The sequence below is a fragment of the Carcharhinus amblyrhynchos genome, unplaced genomic scaffold, assembly GCF_965287045.1.
Source record: "Carcharhinus amblyrhynchos unplaced genomic scaffold, sCarAmb.v2.hapA chromosome_202, whole genome shotgun sequence".
In the NCBI taxonomy this organism is placed as follows: Eukaryota; Metazoa; Chordata; class Chondrichthyes; order Carcharhiniformes; family Carcharhinidae; genus Carcharhinus; species Carcharhinus amblyrhynchos.
Genome location: NW_027649942.1, coordinates 49,409 through 76,106, shown reverse-complemented (window position 1 = coordinate 76,106; position 26,698 = coordinate 49,409). Strand labels below are relative to the sequence as shown.

At 42.5% G+C, this 26,698-nt stretch overlaps 1 protein-coding gene across 3 annotated transcripts in view; it reads right to left on the bottom strand.

Moving 5' to 3' along the window:
• The window catches only part of LOC145338866 (electroneutral sodium bicarbonate exchanger 1-like), an 86,684-nt gene that overhangs the window by 17,867 nt on the left and 42,119 nt on the right, over positions 1-26,698 (bottom strand). For 2 of the 3 annotated variants that reach the window (XM_080183250.1, XM_080183251.1), the window contains exons 13-17: positions 26,089-26,250; positions 25,395-25,646; positions 18,714-18,782; positions 17,792-17,965; positions 4,206-4,340 (exon numbers count right to left, since the gene is read on the bottom strand). In XM_080183250.1, the coding sequence (XP_080039376.1) occupies positions 4,206-4,340; positions 17,792-17,965; positions 18,714-18,782; positions 25,395-25,646; positions 26,089-26,250 (792 nt within the window). The remainder of the gene's footprint in view (positions 1-4,205; positions 4,341-17,791; positions 17,966-18,713; positions 18,783-25,394; positions 25,647-26,088; positions 26,251-26,698) is intronic. The other variant, XM_080183252.1, reaches the window with a different exon arrangement.

Genomic DNA, 26,698 nt, shown 5'->3' with positions numbered 1-26,698 from the left:
CGAGGGGACCTTTTCTGGCTGGAGGTCAGTCACCAGTGGTGTGCCGCAGGGCTCAGTACTGGGACCTCTCCTCTTTGTAGTATATATAAACGACTTGGAAGAGGGCGTACGTGGTGTGATCAGCAAATTTGCGGATGACACCAAGATGGCAGGATTGGCAGATACCGAGGAGGACTGTCAGGTGACACAGCAGGATATAGATAGGTTGGTATATTGGGCAGATAGATGGCAGATGGAATTTAATCCTGACAAATGCAAGGTGATGCATTTTGGAAGGAATAATGCAGGGAGGAGTTATGTGATAAAAGGTAGACCGATTAAGAGTATAGAGATACAGAGGGACCTGGGAATGCAGGTGCACAACTCTCTGAAGGTGTCGACACAGGTAGAGAAGGTTGTGAAGAAAGCTTATGGAATGCTAACCTTTATAGGAAGGGGTATAGTGTATAAGAGCTGCCGTCTAATGCTTCAGTTGTACAGAACGTTGGTTAGACCACATTTGGAGTACTGCGTCCAGTTCTGGTCACCTTACTACCGGAAGGACGTGGAGACCCTGGAGAGGGTGCAGAATAGGTTTACCAGGATGTTGCCTGGCATGGAAGGACTGAGTTACAAGGAAAGGTTGGAGAAACTGGGGCTCTTCTCCTTAGAAAGACGGAGATTAAGGGGGGATATGATAGAGGTGTATAAAATACTGAAGGGAATAGATAGAGTAAACAGCGGTAGGCTTTTCCCTAGATTGGGGACAATTACGAGAGGTCACGATCCAAGGGTGAGGGGGGAGAAGTATAATTTGGATACGAGAGGAAGGTTTTTCACACAGAGGGTCGTGGGGGTATGGAACGCGCTACCGAGTAGGGTGGTGGAGGCAGGCACGTTGGACTTGTTTAAGGTTTACTTAGACAGACACATGAGCGAAGCAAGGATGGAGGGTTATAGTAGAGGGTATTAAATAGGGTCAGAGCCTCGGGACGACACCAGAAATGTAGTATTATATGTTAACGTTTTTGTCTTTTTATTCCACAGGGTCGGTCCACCTTGTTGTCAAACGAGGGGCATGCACACTGTGGCTCATGCGTGGGCTGCTCTTGGAGGTTCTGGGAGTGGCCTAGTACTTCGTGTCGTTGTGTGTGCTTAATCCTGGACCAGCAGATGGGCACCACAACAGCTCGGTGACTATCACTGTTTGCTGTGCCGATACATAGATTTGGGCCAGTGTCTGTGGGAGTTTGTGCATTCTCCCTGTGGTTGCGTGGGTTTCCTCCGGGCGCTCCGGTTTCCTCCCACACCCCAAAGATGTGCTCTTAGGCTGATTGGTTTTACCAAATTGACACTATTCTCCCCTGAATCTGGCTACATTAGGGGTTCCACTCACATACACACAGGGCGGGGTAGGTGTGGGAAGATGCAGCGGTGTGGGCTCGTTGGGCTGAAGGGCCTGTTTCCCGTGCTGGGATGTTCTTTGTTCGACTGCCAAATCCCACTTTATCGTCTTCGGATCCGTTCTGGATCCGTGCTGTTACCAACCTGCAGAATGAAAATCCGAAGCGGACTCCTATTCTGCAGGGGGACCTCCAAAGCCCATCCTCCTCGAACACCCTTCACAGACCCCCCGCTAACTACCCCGGCAGACCCGCCACCCGCCTCCCCCCCCTCCCCTCCGTGGTTGGACCCCCCTGGGAGGCAGTGCCCCCCCACCGCGGTCGGATCCTCCTGGGAGGCAGGCCCCCACCCCCTCGGCACAGCACACCCCCAACCTACCTGGATTGTTGCTCTCCCTCCACCATCCTTCTGACCTGCATTCGTTGAAGTGGAGATGTTGGCATTGGACTGGGGTTAAACACAGTAAGAAGTCTCACAATACCAGGTTAAACTCCAACAGTACTTTTAACTTGGTGTTGAGACTTCTTGCTGTGTTCACCCCAGTCCAATGCTGACATCTCCACATCAACAAGCGCAGGTTAGAAGGATGGTGGAGGGACAGCAGCAATTCAGGTAGGTTGGGGGTGTGCTCTGGTGAGGGGGGTGAGGGCCTACCTCCCATGGGGGTTCCGATCACGGCTCATCCTACCCCCCAGTTTTTGTCTTTCGCGCCCGGGCACGCTGTTTCAGATCTTTCTTGAACTGCGCATGCACAGTTCAACGCTCCGATCGTTCAGGCAGCACTAAGCCCTGCCCACAGCACAGACTGGATGGCAAAAAGCGTATGGGCGTGCTGGACCAAGAATTCCAGGCTTGGATCCGTTTTACGTCCAGATCCAGCCCTTAGCCTCCGATTGGTAAAATCTGGCCCAACAAGTCAATGTTTAGATTGCTCTTAGAGCTGATTTCAAGTTGTCATTTGTAAAGCTGAGAAGGATCAATAAATTGTTTCTGTGGGATGGGGAAGGCAAGGTAGTTCAATGAAAGAAAGAAAAATACATTTAAAGAAGGGAGAAAAATAGCATCGTGACTTTGCATGAAGTTATATGCAACAGATTAATGTGCAAATCACTGGTTTAGCACAGAATTAAGAACATAAGAAATAGGAGCAGGAGTGGGCCATCTAGCCCTTCGAGCCTGCCCCGCCATTCAATAAGATCATGGCTGATCTGAAGTGGATCAGTTCCACTTTCCCGCTTTCTCCCCATAACCCTTAATTCCCTTGCCTACCAAAAACCTATCTACCCGTGACTTAAATATATTTAGCAAGGTAGCCTCCACCACTTCAACGGGCAGAGAATTCCAGAGATTCACCACCCTTTGAGTGAAGAAGTTCCTCCTCAACTCCGTTCTAAACTGCACCCTCCCCCCTTATCTTGAGGCTGTGCTCTCTAGTCCTGCTGTCCTTTGAGTGGGAAGAATCTCTCTACCTCTACCCTATCCATCCCTTTCATTATCTTGTACGTCTCTATAAGATCCCCCCTCATCCTTCTAAACTCCAACGAGTACAGACCCAGTCTATTTAGTCTCTCTTCATAGTTCAACCCCCTTATCTCCAGTATCAGCCTAGTGAACCTCCTCTGCACTCCCTCCAAGGCCAAAATATCCTTGCGCAAGTGCGGCGACCAAAACTGCACACAGTACTCCAGCTGCAGCCTCACCAGTACCCTGTACAGTTGCAGCAAGACCTCCTTGCTTTTATATTCTATCCCCCTCGCTATAAAGGCCAGCATCCCATTCGCCTTCTTGATCACCTGCTGCACCTGCAAACTGGGTTTTTGTGACTCATGCACAAGGACCCCCAGGTCCCTCTGCACCGTAGCATGCTGCAGCTTTTCGCCCTTTAAATAGTAATCCCTCCGACTATTATTCCTGCCAAAGTGGATAACCTCACACTTGCTAACATTGTACTCCATCTGCCAGGTCCTCGCCCACTCACTCAGCCTATCTAGATCCCTCTGCAGACTTTCCACACCCTCCGCACAATTTGCTTTTCCACGCATCTTCGTGTCATCAGCAAATTTTGTCACCCTACACTCAGCCCCCTCCTCCAGATCATCTATATAAAATGGTAAATAGTTGAGGCCCCAGCACCGATCCCTGCGGCACTCCACTAGTTACCAACCGCCAATCAGAATTGATTGATACCAACTCTCTGCCTCCTATTAGACAGCCAATCCTCTATCCACGCTAACACCTTACCCCCAACTCCATGCCCCCTAACCTTCTGAAGCAACCTTTTGTGCGGCATCTTATCAAACGCCTTCTGAAAAATCGAGAAACACCACATCCACCGGTTCCCCTCTGTCTACCGCATTGTGCGTAGAATTGTGCATAGGCACAAATTTCTGAATGTGCAAGGGGTAACTACTGTACAGTGTTTAAAATGTTATCAAAAAAGAGAACTTGTATACATTCATAAAATATCGACAGCCAACTAAGTAAAAGGGAAAGATGGTCCAGGATAGTACTTTTTTGTAATTTTTGTAATCTACACCATGTGTAGAGGTAAACGTACCAGAATTGTTTTTGCTGACATGGATACATGGGTCCAAGCAAATCTCTAGTAAATAATTTTTACTAAAACATTAAAATAAATATCTAGTGCATACATATTATTTTCTGGAAAAAGGAAAAACGCATTGTAAGAAAAACTTACTCAAACTTTGTCTCAGCTTTAACTAGTGACTAACATTTGCCAAATAAAACCTTCCCTTTATCTGCACATCAGTTCTCCACATTCATTTCATGTATGTTAGCTTATTATGAGAATTAAATCTTACCCCATCCTCTTTGACTTTTTTGGCGTCATCTAGTTTTTTCTTCTTACTTTCAGGCATTAGATCATCAAGCCAGCTTAGCTCACGCTTCAGGAAGCAAAGGTCCATCAATTTTCTAACAAAAACTAGAGCTAACACCTGCAACATATCATCAGAGATCAGATTAAGAAATATTGAAGAAATATACACAATTTCATTGTTAACAATGAAATGTGATACCTATACTAAAACATACAAAAAAAACCTGATTTACAACAGGTTCTCCTTACATTACAGACTTCTGTAGTCATTTCCCCCAGTTGTTTCAAAGGGAATGCATTTTATTGCTTTAATGTTAAATATAGAATTATATATATACACATATATAGGCATCATACTCCTTGTTACATTATCTGCTGCTCAACCAGATCAGGTATTCTAATATGCACAGACTCCAGTTACCAGAAGACCAAAGTAAATACTAATATGAATGTTTCAATATTAGGCATATGCATATAACTTGAAATATCAAAAGTTAGGTGAGCCAAAAACATAGGGCTGAGAAATTCTTCTTTATGAACTAAAAACGCATTGGCAGAATTTTCCATTCTGAAGACTAAGTACAGTGGTACGGGGAAAGTCTGTATGATTCCTGCGGGGTAGCGAAGCAGAATTTCACAGCCGATTTTCCACTTTTGAGCTCATTAAATATGCCTCAATGAGGAGCTTATCAAATCTTGTGGTGGGCTGGGCAGGGATTAGTCTGCCCCACTGAAACTGTGAAGTTCCTGGCACCATATTTGAAGGGCACCCACACACACATTCACTCACTACAGGCCCAGTGTGTATTGAAGGTACACATTACAATACCAACCAAACATACAAATCTCTCTACTCAATGTTTCAACAAGACCTTCCTGGGAATTCTCCTCCAGGAAAGGTGGTAGGTCCTCTTTGCAATGGACAGGAGCTGGAGGTCCACTCAACTGGTCATGCTGGTATGGGAGGAAGTCAGCACCCCTGTGGCAAGCAAAGCAGAACCGCCTTGCAGTGCAGGAAGCAAATTAATGAGCTGATTTGTTCTGCCAGGCTAAGTGAAACATTTACGCACTCCAAACTCTCTCTCTCTCATAAGGGCATCACACAATCTAAGCTTGAGTCTACAGGGATGTTGCACACTACCAGATGTGGCATCAGCATTGAACGTTTGACAGCCACCTTAATATCCCCATCTTATGTATGTATGATCCTGCACAAATAGCATCTTAATCCCTTACTCGGCAGGGTTCAGCATACATAAAAGGCATAAATGCTTCTGAACTGCTCATTCATCCACGGTGCTGACTGTCAAACCATCTGTCTTTATGCAGGACGAGCTGTCCCATAATCAGTGGGAGAGCCAAGGCCAGAGGGGTGACCTCAGAGCTGAGGGCGCTCTTGTTTTATGAAGAGCAGGTTGCAGTGCTGCTGGTGAACAGAGATCATTCCCGCATGGAAAGCGAAATCTGCCTCTCCCAACAAACCTGTGAGATTTCACGCAGTAAACATCTGTCACATGCAGACAATGGCTATAAGCGACCTATAGTGCAGGAACCTGTGTAAGCAATCACTGATTGTCACTTTTCTCTATTTCAGCACCAAAGAAAGGCAGAGGAAAAGGTCAAGCAAGTGCCTCAGCCCCAGAACACCTCTGATAAGGATGCAGAGAAACCACCAGATTAAGACCCAAAATTGCATTCACCTGCACCCTCCGCTAGAGCGGAAACATGCACCTCGGTGAGTCCTAGTTTGAGTAATCTCACGATCACTATCTGCTGATCAGCTCACAGACACATGTCCACAGCAGGCAGAGGCAGTAACTGGTATCTAACATTCTAAGGAGACCAGGCCCCTGCAGAGACTGGAGTCCAGTGATGAGCCTAGGGAATCAGCCCTGAGAGAAATGTTAGAGATGCAGAGACGAGCAGGAGAACATCATGCAGAGTTGTCAGAAGTCATAATCAGACTAGAACGACAGCTAGTGGAGTCCTTCCACGCTCTGTCTAATGTTGTGGCTTTGGTCTGTGAGTGCACTGGACAGTTTCAAGTCCAACAGTTTCTGTCGGATCTGCATCCAATTACTCTGGCTACGGGCGAGTCCCAGCAGCGGCTGGGTGAGAGGGGGTAAAAGGGTACCTCAATAACCCTCCAGGTCCTCTTCTCCTCAATGAGTCAGGGAGGGACTCTCAGGCACCCAAAGTGAGGGAGGAGCACCAGCCAGACACCCCAAGGCTGGAGATACCCAGGACTCAAAGGATTTCTGCCGCTCCACATCCCATCTACCTGTGGCCACATGAACTCCTGCAGGTCATGCCAAGAAGGGTGCACCTGGCCCTGAAACAGGAGACCCTTAACAGGTCAGGGCCATCCAGGTCAAGGACCTGGCTGAAAGAATTGCACTTACGCATAGTTGCTTAAGGATTGCAGTAGTGAAGGGCTTATCCCATTTCAGAGTGACGAAGTGGTCCTAGGATACTGCACTTCCAAGGATGACATCATTAGAACTGAAGGAGATTTATATTTCCTCCATGATCAATGTGAAATTGATGATCTTTTGTCATATGTTGATGATTTGCATAGAAACATGGAGAACTTGTAACAACTTCTCTTCAACTTACTCTAGGGATTGATGTAGTTGCGAGATTGTCACAGACATTTCTTCCGCGTTGTGCCCATGTAATGGCATTCTCCCATGGCTTGTCCGTACCCTCATGCTCTTCAAATTCACCTCCTTCAACATCCTCTATCTGGAGGTATATAACTGCTCCATGTCTCCCCGTGACAACACATCCTTCATTTCCAGTGCTATGTTATGCAAGGTACAGCAAATAGCTCTGATGTGGGACACCCTTGTGATGAGTATTGGAGAGCCCCACCCGATCGGTCCAAATATCTGAAATGCATATTTAAGAGGCCAATAGTTTGCCCCACCTTGCGGCTCAAGTGCAGCATTGTATTTCTCCTCTGATGCACTCTGTGGATGACAAATGGGTGTAATTAGCCATGTTAACCATGTCTTTATAGAGGGTGCCCCTTATCATTGAGGAGCCAATCCTCTAACCTTTGAGGTCCCTTAAAAATCTCTAGCACCTGGGAGTGACTCAAAATGCATGAGTGATGTGAGCTCCCTGAGTACTGAGCACAAACATGCTGGATCTGCTTTCTGTGATCACAAATTAGCTGGACATTTAGAGAGTGAACTCCTTTTCTGTTAATGAATCCCTCAGACTGCTGCCAGGGAGCTTTCAAGGCCACATGTGTACAATTGATTGGTGCCTTGCACTTGCTGGGAGGCTGAGATTATAGTGAACCCCATCAGTGTGGCATGATCGGCAAATATTAGACAAACAAAGGCATCTGCAGCACTATCTTCCATCCATCTCCATGTATGAGTTGCATCTTCTGTGGAGCTAGCTTCGTGCATTTGACCTCTCCTAATCAGCATCTAAGTCTACCTGGCACACTGCTGGCTCTTGTTCCTTAGGGTGATGGTTTTCCTTGAGCTGTGCCAATTGGTGATGGGTTTTTCTTTTCCTCATTCAAATCAATGCCATCATTCTCCACTCCTCTTTGTTTCTGTGAACAGTTATGATTAAGCAATGTTCATTCTTATTGATCTATCTTCCTCCGTGTATAAGACAATGACATCCTCCAGCCCTTGACTTTCCCTCAGTTTGCACATCACATACCAAGGTGATCCCTTGCAGGATAATATCATTCTGGAGGACGAAAGCTGGCTGATTTTTCTCCTCCGGTGTGAATGCACATTCAAATGAGGGTCTCCGTGAGAATCAAAAGACCCAAGTTTTAGGAGCCACGGTCAGCCTTGTTTTGGTTGGTTAACTACGGATAGCCAATTCCTGCACTTGCATCCTCACTGCAAGCACGGTGCCCTGAATGCCATGGCCAATGCATGGGAAATATGGAGACTTGTAGGGCCAATGTTGCCTTTGCGCAGCGGACGTAGCCATTGATTCTTGGAGCCTGCATCCATTCTGACATGGCTCTATAAGGATCAGATGCCAACCAGGAACATAAGCACATAAACTTAATTAATTCTTACCTCAATGTGCACTATTAATAAAGGAGCCAAGTTCATTCATTGTGCATTAGACCCTGAAGTCCAGCACTCAGCTGTGGCAAAAGAGAAAACACTGGAAAATCTCAGCAGGTCTGGCAACATCTGTAAAGGGAGAAAAGAACTGATGTTTCAAGTCCAGATGACACTTTGTCAAAGCTAAAAGGCATAGAAAGTGGGAAATATTTATACTGCAGGGGGAGGGAATGAAAGATGAGTCATAGCCACAGAAACCAGGGGAAAAGACTGCTAATGGCTGTGCACAGAGAGAATGAAGAGTGTGATTGGCCAAACGGCAGAGAAATTAAAACAAAGATAGAATGAAAACAAAGTGGTTGAAGTGGGGTAGAACTAATCATCTGAAGTTGTTGAATTCGACGTTGAGACCGGAAGGCTGTTAAGTGCCTAGCTGGAAGACGAGATGCTGTTCCTCCAGTTTGCGTTGAGCTTCATTGGAACATTGCAGCAAGACAAGGACAGACATGTGGGCATCGGAGCAGGATCATGTGTTAAAATGGCAAGCTACTACAAAGTCAGGGTCCTGACTGCATGTAGACTGAAGGCACTCAGCAAAGTGATCACCCAGCATGCGCTCCATGGTTTCACCAAGACAGTTAGGATGCCCCTTCAATCAGTCAAGATTTACTGTGCTGGATTCTTCCCACATCCCGAGATCCCCCTCCCGATCAGTTTTTTTCTAACTCGATTTTCAAACTACGTCATTGTAACGTGCGCTCAAAAATGATGCTGTTAATTTTCATCTGGGAGACCAGTTGCTATCCTCAACACCTTCGTCTTATCAGTATCCAGCCTTCTCGTTACCCTCGAACAATTATCCATGTTGATATTCGGGGCCTCCTCTTGACCCCTTTAATGTTCATGTCTCATGCCCTTTGTTGATCTGGCCCATCCCCTTCTCAATGCCGCATATACTCTAACTTTCCAGGACTCCCTGCTGTCCTGTGATCCATCACACACCCCTAGTCTTGCCTCTGTTTTCCTCTTCCCTCCTGTGTTCTACCATTCTCCCCACCCCTATTCTCCCTAACCACTGGTACCACCTCCTGTGCCAGCCTTGGCACAATTTCTTATGCAAGCACCCAAAATCTCAGAGCAACACTCTTAAAAGATAGTCAAAAACAATATCTACTGATCTGGAAGATGTTGAAGTGAAGCCAGATGCATGTCATTTATACACAGTTGAGAAACAAATCATTCTAATTTTCCACAGGCGGAGAACATAATTTGCAGGAGGAATGTAATTTTGTCAAGTTTGACTTTTAATGAGATGCAAATGAGTACAAATATGGTTCCTGACATAGATCAGCAGAAAATTCAACCTACCTTTAACCCACCATCAAAGTCAGGAGAACAAAATTCTGAACTAATTTCCTGCTGACTTTTTCCATCACGTCAAATTTATTGCCCCTGCCCTGCACCATTCTCACCACTGGTGGGAGCAGAAAATTCAATTGATTTGTAGCTTTTGTATTTTAAAAAGCTTGGGCTGACAAGTGGCAAGCAACATTCACGCTACACAGGTGCCAGGCAATGACTATCTCCTACAAGAGAAAAACTAACCATCGCCCCTTGATGTTCAGTGGCTTTCCCATCACTGAATACCCCATGATCAACATCCTGGGGTTACCATTGACCAGAAACTTAACTGGTATAAATACTGTGGCTTCAAGAGCAATTTAGAAGCTTAGAATCCTGCAGCAAGTAGCTCACTTCCTGACTCCCCAAAGCTTGTCCACAATCTACAAGGCATTATTTAGGAGTCTGATGGAATATTCTCCACTTACCTGGATGAGTCTTGCTCCCAACAACATTTAAGAAGCTGGACACCAACCAGGACAAAGCACCCTCTTGATTGTTTGTGCAAGGGGTGCCATTCATTGCCTCCACCACTGTCACACAGTGGCAGCAGTGTGTACCATCGAATCAACGCACTGCAGGAACTCATTAAGGCTCCTCAAAGATTTTTCCAAGCCCACAACCACTACAATCTACGACAAGGGCAGCCAATACAAGGAAGTGCCACCACCTGGAAGTTCCCCTCCAAATCACTCACCTTCCTAACTTGGAAATATATTGCTATTCCTTCACTATCACTGGGTCAAGATCCTGGAATTCCCTTCCTAACAGCACTGTGGGTATACACCTCTCACACAGGGACTTCAGCAGTTCAAGAACGCAACTCATCACCATTATTTCAAGGGCAATAATGGATGGGCAATAAATGCCAGACTAGCCAGTGACATCCACATCCCTTGAATGAATAAAAAATAAACTATAGAAGTTGCAATTCTGAAATTATTTATGGGATATTGTTGTTCACCACAATAAATCTAATCCTTAGCCAGGAAGGCACAAATTAATGAGCAAGAGACTCTTAACATGTGGGGGAAAAATGTATTTTCATAAATCAGGAAGTGGAGCATGAAACTTGTTCAGAATGTTTGATGGAAGAATAAAATGCCTGCTGTCTGGCTCTTATGCTGTGTGAAGTAGTGCCGAATTAGCCTTTTCAGAGTAAAAAGTGTTCTAAGTAGTATACCAAATGCAAGGAGATCACAGATGAATGCAACTTTGTACACCCACTATATTTGGATTGAACTGAGAAGCTGTACAACTTTAAGTGAAAGGTAAACAATTAATATTAATATGAAATCCTAAAGAAAATTGAAGTTAAGAGCTTTATACACAAGCAGCATTCACAAAACACTAATCATAGGAACCATAGTAAGTCATTTAGCTCTGAGCTTGTTTCAAAGAGATTATGGCTGATCTGGGACCTATGACCTATTGAGGTGTTTCCTAATTTCACTCCTGAAAAGTCTGACTCTAATTTTTAGACTATGCCCCATAGTCCCAGACTGGCCAACCAGTAGAACTAGTTTTTCTCCATCTACCAGATCTATTCCCTTAATATTTTGAAAACTTTGATCAAATCATCATTCAATCTTCCAAACTCCTAGAAATACAACCAAAGTTTATGTAATCTCTCAATTTAACTCTTGGAGTCCAGGTACAGTGCGGCCCCGTTATAACGCAATGGTTGAGGTCCATAAAATGTTATTTTTTTTAAACTTTATTCCAATCCAATCAAGTCAAATTAAAGCCAGAGTCCCAATAAGTTGGGACATTCCTGATCCAAGCTGACAAGACAGGGCTCTCACCTCCTGTCTTGGGCTTGATCTACATGATCCAAGCTGATTGGAGTAGGTGTTGCTCCACCTCCAAGGCTTGATCTCATTTGCATCTTAGCCAAAAGGCCGAGATGCCGCTTTAAAAAATAAAACGTTATTGCAAAATAAGCGGGGTAGTGCTAAATCGGGGTAACAGCTTTGTGCTGAGCACCTTGGTGTTTAATCTAGGTCCCACCATCTTTGAAATGCTGCTTGTCAGTAGCATCCTAGTAAGTTTTGCAGTTGATCTGGTTTTGGTAGATGAAATAGTGCATGGGATATTCAGCCACTAAAGTACCACTGAATTACAGAAACCATTTCTTGGGGAAGATGAGAAAATGTTTTGTAAAATTTATTTGCATCTTTTGCATCCTCAGCCATTGTGTACAACCTGACAAGTAGTGAGCAGGAAATCGCCTGGGTCTTCTACCAATATTGTCATATTTTTTGATCAAGGAAAATAAAATGAAAGAGCGACAGTTCATAGGCAGGCACTGCCAAGGTTGAAAACTAACTGGGTAAATCAGAAATTTGTGTATCAATGACAGAGTTTTTGGTGTTTTGCAGGAGGAAGGAAAATTGAACGAGACAAGGAATGCCGTAGGCTTGAGGTCCCAGCAAAGAATGAGTTAAAACGATTGAGATTATTCTTAATTTCAACAGTTGTAATTTCAATACAATTAGAATGCAAGAGGAAGGAGAAGATGTAGATTTTCTTGAGTAAAAAAGGGTCCAATGATTCATGGTGTTTTGTCTGAATTCATGCTGAATCAGGGCGCGTAAAATCGGGGTTTCACTGTAGCATTCTGGTAAATCTACACCGTACTCCCTCCAAGGCCAATATATGTTCTTCCTAAGATGTGGTGGCTAGAACTGCTCACAGTAACTCCTGGTGTGGTCTAACCAGTGCTTTGCATAGCTTTAAGCATATTTTCTATCTCTAGTGTATTCTAGTCCTTTGGACATAAAAGGCCTTAGTCTTCTTATTTCTGTAATGACTTCAATCAGGCCATTGAGGTTGGCCTCTTGGAATATGAACTTCCTGAGTAAGGAGTCAATGGATAGGCCAATCAGGGAGTCTTTTTCTTGTATTTAACTGGGAGTGTCAGTTCCTCTGGCACTCCCGAAGGTAGATTGCTGACTGCTCACACTCTGTGTACTGCTGTTGGAATTGTAAATAAAGGGATTTTGGTGAAGGGACTTCTGCCTCTAAAGACTTATTATATTTTCTATGCCTGTCATTGCATTTTAATTATCTATGTAAGTAGACCTCCAAATCTCTTTGGCTTTCCACTTTTTCTTTATACTTAAAAATGTAAATGAACTAGTGAACTTTGGAAGCAAAGGAAAGCAATAAATATTAACAAAAAAATTAGGAAAAGTAGTTATGTGCATAATTGCAAATGAATAGTTGTAGGCACAAAACCTAACATTAACATTAATGGATATTTGAGTAAGTTAACTTAGAGGACTAACAAGGGTAGAGTTCTAAGTTCAAACATCATAATGAAAGAGTATTGCAAAATGTATAATAACACAGATCTATAGTTGACAAATATGGTTGTTGTACTGTGTGGTGCACTCTATTAATATCGACAGCCATTATCCTTGCGGAAAAAAAGCATTCAACAGGAGAAACACAACAAGGACTGGTGATGCTCTAAAAAGAAAGTATTGAAAGCAACAAAGCTGGTGGATAGGATCAAGATACTGGCTGGGTGCTAGCATAATTACATAGGTTTGCATTGTCAAGAATTCCTGCAATCATGTGGTGACAAGTAATAATTGAACAGCATGACAAAATAGCACTATAGCAACATTAACAAATTACATGACAATGTTCCAATATCTCAACCAACAGCAGTATAACAACCCAAAGATGATCCAGCCTAGCCCCACATTCAGATCAGAAAGTCACTCAGTGTTAGAACTGTACATCTATAATCAGCTTGAAATAAGGTACAGGATTAGATTGATGCTATAGGTTTGGCTTTATTAGAAGTAGCTTAAAATTCCATTTCACTAGAATGAACATTTTAATGTGACAGTTGCCCAGGCGCAAGAAGCCCAGATGAAGGATCATTATTGAATGGTTGCATGAATAAATAACCCTACTGCAAAATTGTGTTATGATTAACATTTTGTTAAATAAAACAAGTTAACTAATATCTGGGAATAAAGTAGAATTGCCTTTGTAAACAGTGACTCATTCTATGGTACAATAATTTGTTAAGGGAGTAGAACAGTCAGCCTAGATGACTTGCACATGAGCAGCTAAGCATAAACGACTGGTAACAGAAATGAACAATGGGAATGTTGACCAAATAGGTTTGATGGTTGGTATGCCTTAAAGGGAACTGTGAAATTGATCATGGGGAACCAATCCTTTGCATGCCATAACGACACAATAAGGACGGGCAGCTCTGTGGTTTGAATGACGACCTTGACGTAGTAACTGTATAGGCACTTTGTATTAAAGGGGAACCGCTGTAGGCCAATAATCAACTCCAGATCCAAGAAGGGGTCTCGTTGCAAAAGCAGAGGAGAGGAACTTCCACAGATGGATCCATGCTCACTTCAGTCTAACACTTTGGTAGTTTAGGGAGAGTTTGAGAAGAAGCAAGTTACCAAGAGAGAAAAAGACTAATTTGTATATTCCAGCTATCCTGATTAGGTCCAATACTTGGTATTTATCACGGTCATATGTTATTGCTGTATAATTTGTGTTATGTATCCAGGCTGATCCTCTGATTAAACTCAACATATTCACCATAATGGTTTCAGTCCACCCTGCTTAAATTGAATCCCTAGAATAGTGATCCAAAGATACAAACCTAGAGAATGTTATCAGGGTTTTGAGGAATGGCATAAGGTGGGTCATAAAGTACAGGTGACCAAAGGGCAATGTTGATGACCAAAGAAAGGCAGCATGATGCAAGGTGATAGGCCAGGATGTTGACCTGTTTTGATCACAATTCAAAACTGAGGGCACCAGCTTTCAAATTAAGGATGTGTGTCAGCATGAATGTGTATACTTATCACTGTAATCCTTGCACCATATGCTGATTGTGGTTTTGCTGGTGTCAAAAAAATGTTAATTAGATTTCTGCTGATATCCTTATGGATGTTATGGCTGAAGTTGTTTACAGTATACACAACCGGTGACTGCTTGGCAACTGCAAAGGAGACCTCAGTGGTGCAGAAAAATCAGTCACAGCACTTCCTTAATGCAGTCACTCATGTTGTTCACTACAATGCACTTGGAAACCAAATTGAGACAAGTCTCAGTGAAAGACCAGACAATTCATTGCAGTCCAATGATCCATGCTTGACCAGGTCAGTGGCTTGAGAGAGATCAAAACATTCATGCAATTGCACAAAAACAAACTTGGCAAGCCTACCACAGCCAATCTCACTGATGCATTACAGTGACAGATGATATCTTTAAACTGATGCAAACGATAAGTATAGAACAGGATATTCCTGGCACAGATACAGATCCCTCTGCATCATTAGTGCATAGTGTTAGAGGCCATTGAAATCATAAAAAGCTTGCAAATGCTGACAATTACTGGCTAATCCTTAAATTAGAGATTTGTTTAGGGACAGTATGTGAGCTACTTCAAATTCCATAGTTCACAGGGAAAGCAGAGCACTTAGATCAGATTTACTGGAAGTACTATTAGGCAAACTAAAAAAAAACTCACAAACCTTGAAATCAGATTTTTAATATGTACAGTAGAAATCCAAATAACATGAGGAATACCAAGCCAATACAAGGATGACAGGACTAAAAAGAGGAAAGGCACAAAAAGCAGGAGACGCGCGTTGACAAATCTGTTCTGTGATGTCAACTGCAGCTTCATTCTCAGAATAAATCATTATAGTTTACAACAAAGCAGTCTCTTTGCCTGCATGGACTGCTTTTGCAATCATGATTCCTGCATTTTGAATCCTATAGCATTGCTGTAGCTCAGGCAATGCCTACCCCCACTCCTACTTTTGATACTCTATGAAGCTTTTGTCCTGAGTGATGTCAGACACAACGATAATATCTGGAAAGCTTCTCTGATGCATGTTGTAAAAGCCCTCACAAAATGGTCCAATGACTGATATGAGAGTTTCCTCCCTTGAATTGTACCTCATTTCTATCCTGCTTTGCTGAGGGAGGAGATTAGGTGTGAATAAGCTATAGTTGCAGCAAGAGTGGTAGATGTACAAGTCACGAGTGCTCTCTGGAAAAGATTACCTGAATGATTTTCAGCCAGTGATTTCACTTTCATGGAGTAATGGCACTTCCTTTCAAATTAAACAGCAACATTTTATACAAGTGCACAAACGTCCACATATACAGTTTCCAATACAACGGCTGGGATTTTCCATGCCCCTCCCCCCGACAAAGCAGTGGGTTTCCCACAGCAGAGACAGCTTGCCATTTGTCGCTGATGGGATGTTCCAGTCCTGCTGAAGTCAATGGCAATTTGCGTTGCTCGCCAGCCAAGCTGTTGGGGAACCCACTGGGACAGGTTGCCATCGACAGGACCAGAAGATCTCACCAGTGAGAAAGGCTGGAAAATCCCACCCATGGATTCTAGCAAAGTCAAAATGCATTTGCTTGTTGCTTCTCATTATCGAAGTATTCAGCTATTTGCATGATGGCGAAGTGCTCATGATGAAGTACAAATTATTAGTGCTCATGAATTTATTAAGAAAGATTTTACATATTAGTAACAAAAAACAGTGAAGACAATAGGAAAGGTTCTTATCAATCCATGTCCTTGGATTTTCCAAGCATTGCCAACACAGATGATGCCTTTCTTCTGTCTCTGAAGTGATGTTACTGTGTCTCAGAAGAATCATACCACAGAAGCCATGGTGAAACTGTACCAACAAAGACTCTGATTTTGCAACTTTTACCCCGAAGTCCATTCACTTCACAAAGGCAGATGGGTGCGAAACCCGACTGGTCTCCGAGGTGTGCACCTGACAAGTAGTACTCCGAGAAGCTCAGATGAGTGCGTCAGAGGGGAGAGGGTCATGCCCAACCACAGTTGTGTGTGTGGTGGGGAGGATTTCCTGCTTAACTATTGTATGTGGGGTGGCCTTTAAAAATTGCACCCCAATCTTCGAGAAATTATGTTGCTGGCAGGGTAGGCTCTTGACAGTGTATGTCATGGGACCCACCTCTTGAGATTTTTGAGTCCAAGTCCCAAACAATATGGCAGAGAAACCTGCTGTTGCTGCCAAAGGCCCTTCGCATTGCTTTCCCACCCACTTTTGCTGATATCCAGGAAAACGCCACCCATTATTTGAGATATTGACAGCATCCTGTGCCGCCTGCTGCCTCTATTTGTTTACCTATATGGTAATGTATTCTCCAGCCACATGGTTAAACATCGTTCAGGACATAGGCTCAAAAACCACAAAGAAAGACGTCCTTCGCAACTGTAACTTCTGTCTCCCTTTACATACTGACTCGTCCTTCTGTAGCTCCAAGGAAGGGAAGAATTTGTATTTATATTGCACCTTTCATGAACACAGGATTTCCCAAAGCCTTTTACAATGAATACATTTCTTTAAAACATAGTCACAGTTATAATGTAGAAAATATAGTGGCAAATTAGCACACAGCAAGACCCCACAAACATCAATGTGACAATAACTATCATTCTTTTTTTAACAAAAGTGATGGTGATTAAAGAATTAATATTGGCTAGGACACCAGGGTTAAATTCCCTAATCTTCAAAATAGTGCCACAGGATTTTATACTATCATGCGGGAGCAGACAAGGCCTCCATTTAATGCCTCATCTGAAAGATGACACCTGACAGTGTAGCACACCTTCAGTACTGCACTGGAGCACAGCCTAGATTTTTGTGCACGAGTTTTACATCGTATGAGATGCATGGGAAGTCAAAAGTGAGGGGTTTAAACTTGAGTGCAAGTCACCTCGAGGAAAGCTAAAGATGTTAATTTGGCAACATGCATAACAATTTCCAGGAAAGGCTTTCATGAGGAAGAAATTTCTGAAAATTCATTAAAAAGAAACCTAAATTACTCTGGATTTATGCTTGTTTTATTTGAATACAAACAGAAAATATCAAGGTAAAGACACATTGAGTCACAGTGAGGAAAGGGAGAATCACTGGGCAACTTTGGCAAGGGCCTTAGATCAGGTTAGCTGCCCACACTTGGGCAGAGGACGATTAAATCCCAAAGACACCTAAAGAAAGGTGGGAAGAGGAAAGTCACTTTAAAATCAGGTAAATACACTTGGAAAAAAAAACCCCATAAATTTTACCATCATAGGAAAGACAATAGCCGCAGGTGAGGCTTTGATGACCCATAGCAGGACCAGGCAGGTGAGCTGTATGAGTGTGAAAAGGTGAACTTTGCGCAGAGGCACATGGCGCAGGTAGATGAAATCTGGTTGGTGCTTGGCTGGCATCGCAAATAGTTGCAGACGATCAAAGAACTGGAAAAAACAAGATTGAATACAATTTTTAAAAGTTCGGTCATTTTCAAAAGATCTGCTTTATCTACAGCATTCATAAAAATATATATATATTACACATTAAAAATTTCTTAACTATTTACTAACAACCTTAAATATCAGCTCGAGATAGGATTTTAAAATGACTAACATACAGGCAAGTAAAATAAACTATAGTAAGTCTTCAGGTATAATAGAATGTTTCATTTTTCCTAAATTCCTGTGCAAGGGGGAGAGAAAGAGTTAATTCAGATGGATAACTAATATTTGCTGCTCAAGTTGCAGAATATTTAGACATATTGACAAAACATTTCCAGATTGCATGTTTATTATTTTCTTCTATGTCAAGCCAACTGGGAATTATTCTTTCATAACGCAGAAGATAATTCACTATGACCCGTCTAAAATGCTGAATTTAGCTTACGAACAAAGTGAGATTCTGTTTCATTTTCCCTTTGAATTAATGTCTGCAAACTTGTTAAATAATGTAAAGCACATGAAAATTGAAAATCTACAATTGTGCAACTCAGCATTAACTACATACAGAAAAATATATCCAAAGTTAGTTACTTGTACAATAAAGCAGTGAAAGCGTTTGGGATCCAGATTAAATAACTAATCCATATCACATTTTCTTCATATTATTAAATACCACTTGTGAAATTTGAAATGGGAAATACAATTCCTACATGTTATAGTGGTAAATCTGTTTTATGAATGTACTGCTTACCTGAATTCCTTTCAGTGATGAGACCCCCATGTAAAGAAAGACTCCGTAAAGCACCGGCATTGGAATGAACTGCAAATATAAAGTGATTGGAAGTGTCATAAAGACAAACTACACATTACTATTGTTTCACTTAAGTAATTTTTGATTTCCTCCCATTATGCTCCTACAGTGAGCATGGAAAAGATGCTCTTTCGGAGAGGCAGTACAGACCCAATGGGCCAAAGGGGTTCCTTCATCATGGATCCTATGATGTGTCAGCAGTTTATTATTAGCTTCACCTTTGTAAGATCATAAATGTTAATTACTGGACAAATGTTGTGGAAAGTTGGAAGATAAGAACATAAGAAATAGGAGGAGTAGGCCATCGAGCCCTTCGAGCCTGCCCCGCCATTCAATAAGATCATGGCTGATCTGTCGTGGCTCAGTTCCACATTCTCGCCCTCTCCCCATAACCCTTAATCCCCTCGCTTATCAAAAACCCATCAACCCGTGTCTTAAAAATATTTAGCGAGGCAGCCTCCACCACTTCAACGGGCAGAGAATTCCAGAGATTCACCACCCTTTGAGTGAAGAAGTTCCTCCTCAACTCCGTTCTAAACTGCCCCCCCTTTATCTTGAGGCTGTGCCCCCTAGTCCTACTGTCCTTTCTGAGCGGGAAGAGTCTCTCCACCTCTATCCTATCCATCCCATTCATCATCTTATATGTCTCAATGAGATCTCCCCTCATTCTTCTAAACCTCTGCTATAGATTAATCTGTTTTTAAAAAATGCAAAGATGTATTTTTTCAAGTTATGATCGGAGTACCTTTAAATAGATCTGTTTGCTCTTCGTTTGGAGGCAAAAGACTAGTGTTGAACTGGATGCCACATAAACAACATAATGATTTTAGCAGGCTGAATAATTCCTGTAGATCACTGCAGCAGATGACTAATACTCATTAATAGAATCATAGAACCATAGAACATTACAGCATAGAAACAGGCATTTTGGCCTTTCTTGGCTGTGCTGAACCATTTTTTTGCCTAGTCCCACTGACCTGCACCTGGACCATATCCCTCCACACCCCCCTCTCATCCATGTACCTGTCCAAGTTTTTCTTAAATGTTAAAAATGAGCCTGCATTCACCATTTCATCTGGCAGCTCATTCCACACTCCCACCTAATATTCCCTTTAAACTTTTCCCCCTTCATCCTTAACCCATGTCCTCTAGTTTTTTTTTCTCCCCTAGCCTCAGTGGGAAAAGCCTGCTTGCATTCACCCTATCTATACCCGTCATAATTTTATACACCCCTATCAAATCTCCCCTCATTCTTCTACGCTCCAGGGAATAAAGTCCTAACCTATTCAACCTTTTTCTGTAACTCGGTTTCTCAAGTCCCAGCAACATCCTTGTGAACCTTCTCTGCACTCTTCCAACCTTATTAATATCCTTCCTGTAACTAGGTGACGAAAACTGCACACAATACTCTAAATTCGGCCTCACCAATGTCCTATACAATCTCACCATAACATTCCAACTCTTATACTCAGTAATTTGATTTATAAAGGCCAATGTACCAAAAGCACTCTTTACGACCCTATCCACCCGTGACGCCACTTTTAGGGAATTATGTATCTGTATTCCCAGACCCCTCTGTTCTGCTGCACTCTTCAGAGTCCTACCACTTACCTTGCATGCTCTATCTTGGTTTGTCCTTCCAAAGTGCAGTACCTCACACCCATCCACACCAAACTCCATCTGCCATTTTTCAGCCCATTTTTCTAGCTGGTCTAAGCTTTGAACCAAGCAAGCAAACAACAATGGACCCAGCACTGATCCCTGTGGCACACCACTAGTCACAGGCTTCCACTCAGAAGCAATCCTCCACTATCACTCTCTGGCTTCTTCCATTGAGCCAATGTCTAATCCAATTCACCTCTCCATATATACCTAGTGACTGAACCTTCCTAACCAACCTCCCATGCAGGACCTTGTCAAAGGCCTTACTGAATCCATGTAGACAACATCCACTGCCTTCCCTTCATCCACCTTCCTGGTAACCTCCTCGAAAAATTCTGATTGGTTAAACATGACCTTCCACACACAAAGCCACGTTGACTCTCCCCAAATCAGTCCGTCTATCCAAATATTTGTAGATCCTATCTCTTAGTATTCCCTCCAACAATTTACTACTGACATCAAACTTACCACCTTAATTTCCCTGATTACTTTTTGAGCCCTTTTTAAACAACGGAACATTAGCTATCCTCCAATCATCTGGCACCTCACCCGTGGATATCTACATTTTAAATACATCTGCCAGGGTCCCCGCAATTTCAACACTAGTCTCCTTCAAGGTCCGAGGGAATACCCTGTCCGGTCCTGGGGACCTACTCTGATTTGCCTCAAGACAACAAGCACCTCCTCCCCTTTAATCTGTAAAGGTTCCATGACCTCCCTACTTGTTTGCCTTATTTCCATAGACTCCATGCCAGTTTCCTTAGTAAATATGGATACAAAAAACCCATTTAATATCTCCCCCATTTCTTTTGGTTCCATACATAGCCAACCACTCTGATCTTCAAGAGGACCAATTTTACCCCTTACTATCCCTTTGGTCTTAGTATACTTGTAGAAGCTCTGAGGATTATGCTTCAACTTGACTGCCAAAGCAACCTCATGTCTTCTTTTAGCCCTCCTGATTTCTTTAAGTAGTTTCTTGCACTTTTTATACTCCTCAAGCATCTTATTTGCTCCCTGTTGCCTATACATGTCATACATCTCTGTCCTTCTTTATCAGAGTTCCAATATCCCTCAAGAACCAAGGTTCCTCATTCTTATTCACTTTGCCTTTAATCCTGACAGGAACATACAAACACTGCACTCTCAAAATTTCTCCCTTGAAGGCCTCCCCACTTACCAATCACATCCTTGCCAGAAAACAGCCTGTCCCAATCCATGCTTTTTCGATCCTTTCTCATTTCTTCAAATTTGGCCTTTTCCAGTTTAGAACCTCAACCTGAGGACCAGATCTATCTTTATCCATGATCAAGTTGAAACTAATGGCATTATGATCACTGGAACCAAAGTGTTCCCCTTTACACACTTCCGTTACTTGTCCTAACTCATTTCCTAATAGGAGATCTAATATTGCATCATCTCTAGTTGGTATCTCTATATATACACATTAAGAAAATTTTCCTGAACACATTTTACAAACTCTAACCCATCTAGACCTTTAACAGTATGGGAGTCCCAGTCTATATATGGAAAATTAAAATCCCCCTATCACAACTTTATGTTTCCTGCAGTTGTCTGCTATCTCTCTGCAGATTTGCTCCTCCAATTCTCACTGACTATTGGGTGGTCTATAATACAACCACATTAATGTGGTCATACCTTTCCTGTTTCTCAACTCCACCCATATGGCCTCAGTAAACAAGCCCTCTAATCTGTCTTGATGAGTAACTATTATAGAAGCTAGCACTACACAATTAAATAGACTGCATCACAAAAAAAAAGCCATAAAATAATGATTTCCATGCAGTCAACTAATAAGCCCTTAGATGATTTTTATGAATACAACAATTAACAGGATATCTCGATTTGCATACAAACCCAATGTGAAGACTTTTGTTGTGATGGTCCAATAGGTCAGAGATTAGAAACAGAAAATAATTTGACTGTGCACCCCGCTATACTGCATAATACATATTATTGTCTGTACAATGAGAGATTCAGTCAAGTTCCACACTTACATTAAAGATTTATTCTGAGATTCATGTTTATTGCATCATATTTAAGGCTGGTTCAACTGGGCTTCAAAGACATTTAATTGGATAATAGAAACTTGATACCATGACATTTCAATTCACTGAGATCTAGGAAACTGTCAAATCCAAAAGCCCTCACATTCTCACGAGGCCCCTACAACAGACCACATTTCAATCCCAAATTAACCCACGTGATTCTGAAGACAGCGCACAAAGATGAAACATATTTAACTCACTATGAATATTATGGAAATTATTCAAACAATACATCTATTCCACTTCTTTAGAAGTCATAGAAATCGAGGCCAGAATTTTACAGCCCCTTGGGAGTAGGCTGGCAAGTCAGGAACAGAGTGAGGGAGGCAGGGGACAGGGGCGGTGTCAGTAAAGTAGGGTGCCATTCTAGTGGCACAGTTCCTTGTGCCTATACACCCCACACTGCAATTTTACCAGCAGCAGGGCAGGCACTGGGCAGTCCAACTGCCATCAGCCAACTGAGGCCATGTTTCCTGCACATCAGGCACCAGGCAGTGACAAGGGGGCAAAGTCAGAGGGGATGATGCCTTCTGGGAGGGCAAGATCAGACCGGGGGTGGCTGGTTGGTGGGAAGGGGACCCGCTACCACTCTGCATCAGGGTTTGGTGGGGGAAGGGAGGGGAAATGATCAGGGCTGGCCATAGGGGTGGGGATCTTGCCAATGATCACGGGGGCATCAGGTGGGAGGTTTGGGGGGGGGGGGGGGTCACGATCGACCTTGGGCCTCCATGGTAGCTGAGGGTCGCTGTGTGGAGGCCTCTGCTGCCAGAGACCTGCACATTCACAAATCCGTCTTCTGCTGCTCTCAGCCAACATTTGGGCAATTTAAGCCCTACCCCCTCACCCTACAGGCGAGAAACCATTTTTGAGGATTTTTTTGTCTAAGTGCATAAGACAGCAGATTCCACTCGTCCAAAAAAAATGTATCAGAAACTCTCCTTAGTTGTTTTTGGTAAGATCAATAAGTCCCTAGCACACAAAACAGACAGAGAAGAAGCAGCCATTTAAGAGAACATGCACCTATCAATAAAGCTCCGTGTTTTGAACACTCTGCACTCCCTAATGGCATTCTCCAACGTACAACATAAAAACTGACAACAAGGATGATGAACAGCATTTGCTAGCCACTTGGGAATACATATTTACTGAGGAAAAAGTCGCAAACAGAAAAATTAGAAAAAAGCTTTTTGCATACGCTCTGGACCTGGCGGCCTAAGTGGACGTAAGTAATGATTATCTGCAGCAGTTAGAGCTGGGTATGTTAAATAAGAGGCTGAAGTTGGGGTTGTTGCCTTGTGTTACAGAAACATCAAGGTAGCTGCTGGAAATGCGTTGCAAAGTGTGCATACTGGAAACCTCCATTTGTAGAAAAATGGTAGGAGTTTTTGGGACACTGATGAAAATATGGAGGGATGGAGCTCCTATACTAAGCATTTTGACTATTTTGCGCAGGCAAACAGAGCTGAGGATATTAAGGTTTGTTTTGAGCATGATTGGGGGGGGGGGGGGGGGGGAGAGAATGTTTCATCTCTTCCATAGTTTGGTGCAACCTAAGAAGCCAGACAGTAGAACATATGAACAAATCGTAGATCTTTTGCAAGCACGTTTTGCCTAAACCCTTGAAGATTGCACATCATTTTAGGTTCCACAAAAGAAACTGAGAGGAGGGGGAGGGGGAGGGGGTTAATAACGCAATATGTTTAAAATATTGTGTTTCAGAAATATTGAGAGTTTAGAGATATGCTGAATGTAGTGCATATTGACCCTGAACACGAGAGTATAGATAGGTGTGGTAAATTATTTTATCTTTTTCAATTTCTATGTGTTTGTAAAGATATAGCTGGGGTGAAGGAATAGTGAATATTTGAAAAACTTTCTTATATTTGAGTGGCGATCTTTCCAACCTTTTTGTTTGGTGTAATACAGTTCACTTTTTTGTTTAATAAAGGTTTTATTCTGTGTTATAAGTTCATCATATGGAGATGCCAGCGTTGGACTGGGGTAAACACAGTAAGAAGTCTCACAACACCAGGTTAAAGTCCAACAAGTTTATTTGGTAGCAAAATCCACTAGCTTTTGGAGCGCTCGCTGCCCTTTCGTCCACTCACCTGACGAAGGGGCAGCCAGCACTCTGAAAGCTAGTGGCTTTTGTGACCAAATAAACTTGTTGGACTTTAACCTAGTGTTGTGAGACTTTGGAAGTTCATCAGCAGACTTATACGAACGTGTTCAGTCATTCACCTCCAGTCAGGATCCATCAAGCCACATTTCTCAGAGATCTGACTTTACTAATATTAACGTCAGCTGGCATTGCCACACACTTACGCAAATATATTGATTTCTTTATTTTCAAGTCTTGCACTGTTTGCAGCTACAACATAGCCGTTGTCACTGTTGTTTAACTGTGCCTATTGGGAGGGGCGACTTACACATGGATCTTCCTCAGATTTTCTCTTTCTTTCCTCTCAGCGCCTTTGCTTATTACCTACCTTCAGCCATGACTGGGAATTTAATCAAGCGGGGGATGCAAACTGCACCCACCTCTGGTACACTGGGGTGTTATGGCACAACACTGCCTCCACATTGATTATTTATATGAAGACAATATGACAAATATCACACTAGACTGTTACAATATTTAAAGTGGGTGTGAACATTGTATTACCTTCAGAAACAGACTGCAATGCAAGCAAAATCCTAAATTTGATAGTTAAAACACCTCATGAATGTTTCAACTGATTATATATTGTAAACATTAAGATAGTCAGAATCTTGCTTCAATTAAAAGTCTGTTTGGAATTCCACAATCTAATCCGGATGAATCTTTCAAATTAGCATTCTCCACTAGAAGTTAGTTACAAAAAGTTGCCAAATGCCCTCATCATCTTACCTTTAAGAAAGCAGTCATAAAGACAGAGCAGCCCATAAGAACAAAGATCATGAGACCAGTGACCCGCTGTTCTCGAATGCCAAGGAACTTTGGCTGTTCACCAGGAGCTGAACATTCTGACTCCAGCTTCAAACTGTTCACATGAGAGATGGAGAGAACAGTTGCAGCCACAAACCAGGGCAGTCCCATGATTGAACATACACCCAACATTATAGATACCATCAGGAGGTCAAGGTGATAGCCACATCCTTTCTGTGGAGAGAAACAACTAATTACTTGAAATCTCTAAGTTTTGAATGGTTAATTTACTACCTTCAAATTTTAGCACAATATTACAAACCGAAACAGTTAACTCAAACATATATCAACCATGATGCAGTTTTTATGTGCAGACTACACTTATTCTGTAGTGGATCCATTTTAAGTCTGTAAGGTAAAGTCACCATAGTCCCAGATGACCACTGGCAGTGACTGGTGGTGATTTAATCAGAAGATCATCAAACCTCAGGCGAGGGGCAAGATGGAGAAGGCAAGCCTTCATGAATAATCTCTGTATATATGTCTGTATAAATGATGCAAAGTACAAAGGCTAAAACAATTAAAGATGCAACTGTGTCAACATAATGTCATTTGTAACATCCATTTTCAACGAAACATCTTGGGGCAATTATCAGTGATCAAGGGGAATTCATACCTTCAGCTTGTGTTCCTTCCTGTTTATAATGACAGCAGTGATCTGTTGGTCCATGAAGATAAGAATGGTGCAGAGGAGAGCTGGGATAATGCCAGCAATGACTGTCCACCAAGGATTTGGACCAATGGGGTTAATTATCCACCCACGATCATCTCTTGTTGGCTGCGAATAAGCATATACAGTACAAGTAATTTAAAAACAATTCCATAATCAACTGACATCATTGTAATCCTGTACCCTCTCTTACCAGTGTATTCCTAGGACATTATACATTAATGATGTGGTTACTTTTGCACATCTCATTAAACTGGATGCTGCAGTTGATCTTCACATAATATATATCCAAATCAGAATTATTTACAATCTTTTTAAGTGTAATTGGATTGCAATTGTTGTTCTGCTGGAGTTAGAATTTTTTTTGTTGTAATCTTCAATTAATTATTTTAATTGTTTGCTTTTGCTTTTACCTTCATGCAGAATATTATGTTCAAAATATAAAATATCTTCAGCAGTGGAATCCAAGTCCCACATCATATGGTCTGCTGCGCACTGCAGAATCTGACACTTCAAAGAGGAGATCACTTGAAAGAGGGGGCGACATGATGGAGGG